This window comes from Tripterygium wilfordii, chromosome 23 (genome assembly GCF_013401445.1).
Source record: "Tripterygium wilfordii isolate XIE 37 chromosome 23, ASM1340144v1, whole genome shotgun sequence".
In the NCBI taxonomy this organism is placed as follows: domain Eukaryota; kingdom Viridiplantae; phylum Streptophyta; class Magnoliopsida; order Celastrales; family Celastraceae; genus Tripterygium; species Tripterygium wilfordii.
This window is the reverse complement of record NC_052254.1, coordinates 4,149,847-4,155,642: the sequence shown is the minus strand read 5'-3', so window position 1 is coordinate 4,155,642 and position 5,796 is coordinate 4,149,847. Positions and strand designations below refer to the sequence as shown.

At 34.4% G+C, this 5,796-nt stretch overlaps 1 protein-coding gene across 1 annotated transcript; it reads right to left on the bottom strand.

Annotated features, from left to right (window-relative positions):
• Positions 1-1,536: 1,536 nt before the first annotated feature.
• On the bottom strand, positions 1,537-3,257 carry LOC119992688 (probable disease resistance protein At4g27220). The gene is made up of 2 exons (XM_038839482.1): positions 3,011-3,257; positions 1,537-2,960 (listed from the first exon to the last, which is right to left on the bottom strand). Exons 1-2 carry the CDS (start codon positions 3,255-3,257, stop codon positions 1,537-1,539), a joined length of 1,671 nt encoding a protein of 556 aa, XP_038695410.1.
• Between the last annotated feature and the right edge of the window lie 2,539 nt (positions 3,258-5,796).

The window sequence follows — 5,796 nt, the reverse complement described above, 5'->3', positions numbered from 1 at the left end:
AGACCAATGCCAATGGAGAGTGGAAAAATATATCTCAGACTTGGACAATAACGGATTGTTATGGACTTTAGTTTTCTGAATATGGGGGCCTGCGCAATATTTATCTCCAAAGCATTTGGCCCTTCCAAATCAAATATCACATCCATTGACTTGCAATTGAGTATCTGCAAATTTTGTAGGTTCTGGAGTCTTGTCAGCATATTAGACGGAAAAATGTGCAATACATTTTCACACTCATTCAGCCGAAGAAGATCTAGGTTGCAAAAGGATTCTGGGGCAAGTTCATTGTGCCATATTCTTTTCAGGTTAACGGACCAAAAGATGCGTAATGTTTCAATGGTAGGGAGTTTCACCTATAAATATGATTCTGACTACATCAGCTAATCATCGAAAAGAATGCAACACAATTATATGAACAGATTTAGGAATATTAGTAGCTCATATACTCAGCATATGTCCATCAAAGCAATGAAAGAAAACTAACCTTTTCATCAAAGAGAGGAGGTGGGAGGTCATCATTGCTGACTTCCTTTTCATCAAAGATGAACGACTTCAATTCCGGGCATTTCACTATCGACATATAGGACAAGGATGGAAATTCAATAGAATTTCCTGTGCAGAATCTTTTGAGTTTGGGAAGACTTCCAAGACTCAGACAACATAATTGGGGGAAGATCATATGACCTGCCACTCCTTCTATTATCCCTTCCATTAATTTACAGTCTCGTACCGTAAGTGTTTCGAGTTCAATGAGACTTGTGACCACATCAACAGGTAATAAGAACTTTAATTTGTCACAGCCTGACAATTCCAAATTTCTCAATGTATGAAAACAGCGTGGCATTGCTAGAAGACTGTTGTCCCATATTTTTTGAGCACCAATCTGAGATAGATGTAACTCCTCTAAGTTGGGAAGCACTATCTGCATATATACGAGAACATTACATTTCGTGAATATATTTTCAAAAATTTGAACATTACATTACATTTGACGAGAACATAGAAGATAAGAATAATGTCAAAAGAAAAAGGAGCAAGTTAATTATTCAAATTAAGTCTTCCTGATCTCATATAAAGTAATTAAGACACTTCCCTTGCTGATCTCATATAATTATTGATCAAATTTTTGCTTAATCTATTAGATAATTATGTTACATACCCAACAAAATACGATCTGTACAAAGAATAAGAAAACGTACCTTCCCATTAAGAAGTGAGATGGGTTCATCCACATTGATTTCTTCACATCTTCTCACTTTCACATTTCTCAATTTATTAAACGACTCTACTCCAAGTTGGCCGTGACAAATCATCTCAAGGTTAATCAAGTTTTCAAGAGAGAGTACCTCCAAGCCTGGAAAAATGTGACAAGGAACCCTTGTGTTTGAGTTTACTATGTATTGGAAGTTGCGACCATTCTGGACATGCAAACATCTCAATCCTGGAAAACACTCCCTATCTAACTTAGAAACACTGTTAACATCAACCAATTCGTCGAGATAAAGATCTTCAGTTTTCTTCAACAATTCCTGAACATCAGGCTTCAAATGAATGCTTGTGGAGAGTTTTGAGTTTCAACCTCTGTGAGGTTTCATACTCGCTAGACCATTGCCAGTCCCAACCATCTCCTATTAATATTTTAAATCTTTCTAACTTGTCTGAGAACAAGTCATTTGGCATAATATCGGAATTTGGAATGTGAATATCCAAGCTGACTAGCTTAGACAATGTTTTCAACTCAGCAAGGCAAGCATTTTGATGATTAACTCCTTCAGCCTCCCAATTTACAAAGCTTTCTTCCATAGACAATTCTTCTAATCGAGTCCACGATGAAATGACATTTGGTGGAATCACTTCAAGATTATAACACCCGCTGACACTGAACAACTTCAGACAAGTCAGTTGTCTTATTTCCTCGGACAAACGGGAGATCTTTGTATTCACAATGCGAAGAACTTCTAGTCCCACTAGATTTCCTATTATGCCTATATCTTCCAACTCACACTCCTCAAGAGAGAGAGTGCAAAGGTTTTTCAGATAATAGAGGGATGAAGGTAAATATGGAATTATGATATTCTCAATATCTAAGACCACAATTCTTCTCAACCCTTGGAAAAATGAACTAGGAATCTCCAAGTCACGATTTTTGGAATGCAGAATAAATAACTTCAGCTCTTCACATTCCCACCCTTCTAGTAGTCTGTGAATATAATTGTGAGGAAAACATATGGAAGAAAACTTTGCAACCGTATTCTTTTTGGGCCATTCTTCCAATTCACCATCATATTCTCCAAGGAACATATTATGATTTTGGCTTGCAAATGACACAGCAAACTTGCGAACCACATCATGCATTTTGATGTAACCATATTTTTCACCATCTAATAACAAACATGCAGATTTGAGGTCTATAACCAATTTATGCAACCTGTTTCTCCTATCTTCCAACCGATCAATATCTTCAAAAGAATCAAGTGTCATGCAATATTTCACCAAATCCTCAATGGCATAATCAGTATTTACTAGTAGACCACAAAGCAAGAACAACTGTTTCATCACATCACTTCTCAAGTAATTGTAACTCAACTCTAGAGATGAATACACTCGTTCATCAAATTCAGCATTTTCAAACCTTTCTAATTGTCGTAAGGCTTCTTTCCAAGTATGTGAATCATTTCTATTTCTTAGAGCCCTTGTAACTGTGACAACCAAAATTGGCAAACCTACACATCTTTTAGCTATTTCAATGGCGATAGGAAGCAAATTGGGAACTTTAACGACATCCGCTGCCATTTTCTCAAATAATTTCTGAGCCTCCACATCATCTAATGTATCAACCAAGATTTTCAAACAATTAGTACCAATCTCGGTTAATACATTCTCATCTCTAGATGTCATCAATATTTTGCATCCTTTCTGGTTATTCCCAAAAGATATTCCTAATTCTCCCAGATCAAGACCTGCCCAAAGATTATCAAGAATCACTAGAATTTTTGTTCTTTTTGCAAACGTTCACGTAACTGGATGGATCTCACTGAAATTGTCTCCGCCTCGAATTTGAAGCCTAAGGCCTCTGCAATTTCTCCTTGAACCTTTCTCCTGTCTTGATTTGAAGATACCTCCGATAAAACCACCACATCAAAATTCTTGTCTACATAGGCTTGTTCAGCAGCTTTCTTCACAAGAGTAGTTTTGCCCACACCACCCATACCCCAAACGCCAATCATGTTGACATTAGGATTCTTTAAGGCATTCATAATATCTTCCAAATGGCGTGCTCTTGATTCAACGGTCTCATAATCCTTGATGGTTGGAAAACGTATTCCTTGTGGAGGACGATATGAAACACTAGGAAACTGCGCCGCCAGAAGATCGAATGCGGCATTTGATATGTTCTCAGCGTTCTTACTAAGAGCATCCACAACAGCTCCTCTTAACAGATTCTCTAAAATACAGTAAAATGAGTTATTTTACAGTTTTACAGAATCACAATTCAACAGCACTCCACAGCAGCTCCTCTAAACCATTAAAATATTCATTTCTCCAATTACTTTTAAAATATTTTATGTTTAATTTTTATCAATTACATTATACAATAACAAATATATTTTTGACAATATCATTTTTAAAATAAAATAATATATTAAATATATATTTTACCAGAAATTTTTGATTTTTTCAATTTAGTCTAAAAGTTTACTCGAACGGCTATATTCTCAACACTCAAAATTCCAACGGTCATATATCAAACGGTTATATTTACAAATATTTGAATGGTCTAGAATATTCTAATGGCATATTGTACAGGATCAGAATATTCCAAAGCATATTCTAAAGGATCATAATATTCTAGTGACATATTCTAATGGTCAAAATTTCAAACGTTACTTTTCAACACTTAAAGAGATTATGCTTGCATGTGTCATATTGCACAACATGATCGTTGAAGACGAGCGACATCTACACCTTCAACCAAATATGTCCTTCATATATGATCAAATCGATGAAAGTCCTTCATCAATAGAAGTGCCAGAAGACCATGCATATGAACTTCAGGATTTCATAGATCAACATTTTCAAATCAGAGATAGACAAGTTCATTCTCAGCTCCAAAGTGATCTTATCGAGCATTTATGGAATATTTATAGTGAATCGTAGTTTGTACTCTTTTCATTGTATTCTAATAAAAAGTTGTTATTTATTTGTGTGTTTATAATTATATATCAAATGAGTATCAAATTTAATTACCAATTAATTTCCTGACTTAATTATTATTTGAGCACAAACTAAATTAAAGAAAATAAAGAAATAAAATTGTATGTAATATATTGTCATCAAGCGGATCATTGTAGAAATAAAATAAAAGAGTAATTCATGTAATAATTGGATAAAGCTGTGGGCCCATTTTATTATTTAATTAATAAAAAACATGTAGCGGATCTACAGTGGTCCGCCAAATCAAGCGACCACTGTAGATCCGCTTAAGTATTCCGTCATTTTAGAGGAGCTGCTGGGAGCAGTTTTTTCAACTTTTTTTACAAATGGTCCTCTAAAATAGCGGACAGTATGAATATACAAGAGCCACAGTGGGTGCTCTAAGCCGGTACCTTGCCTTCACATTAGGACATAACCCAAAGAAACACCCCTTCTTTGCCCTCTCCATTTCCTCCAAAAAAGGTTCTGCATTCTCATCAAGTGTTGTCACTCGCTGTAGCCAGTCTTGAACGTCCCTTTCAATCAGCCTTTGATATGTCCTAGTTGCATCATCAACATCATGCTAGATCCTCTCTCTCTTAAGTTTCAGTTTTTGGAGTTGATCATTAAAATTATCAACATTTCTTTTGAAGTTGAACACATAACTAATTTGACGCTTAATCCAACTTGCAGCAGGAGCAACCACTGGTTCTGCAACAATTGGAATAGCAATCTCGGCCATTTCCCAAAAGTTTTATCCTCCTTACTTTTGTCTTGATTTTCTGTAGTTACACACGGAGTGAAACAATGTTATGAAAGTTATATGGGAGTAAATGAGAAAATCGTTATTGTAAAAGTGCTTTTGATAGGAAAGTTATATAGCTTCAACATATCATATCATGAAAAGAATTTTCATCCTTCATGTTTTAAGAAACATAATATGGACACTTAAAGCATACTCAAAGACACAGACATTTTGTATATCTAGTAGTAAAGAATAAGGATTCTTGTGAAAGTAAGGTCATGAGTGTAGTAATATTTTTAAACCGCGGTAAATTATTCTCTAGCTAAGCATGAATGCATTTGGAAACATTTATGGTATGTCACAAACAAATAATTCGATGCATGAGACAAAATTACAAAATTGGCTTAAGTATGATAGTTAGTATCGGTTGTGAAATTCAAGCCATCAATTCTAACATCTATAATTAATCATCACTACAGATAAAAACACTAATTATAGAATTTGAAAACCTACTAGGGGACTTTTTTTTAAGGATTCTACATATGCTGTTTTTTTTCTCCATAAACCAAGTGGTACTTCGTTGATAAGTAATAATAAGAGTGATAATAGAAGGAATGACAGGGGATTCGAGTACCTGAAATTTACCATGCGATACAGAGTTTAATAAAAGTTATATAAAAAAAATCAAAATAATGATCGATTTCTTTATTATTTTAAAATAACCGATTGGTTATTTTATATATATGATATATAATAAAAGTCATATAAAAAAAATCAAAAGATAAATAATATTGACAATTTTGTACTAAAATAGACTCGAAAAAATCTTAAGAGCTGAACTTTAAGAAAGGACTTGA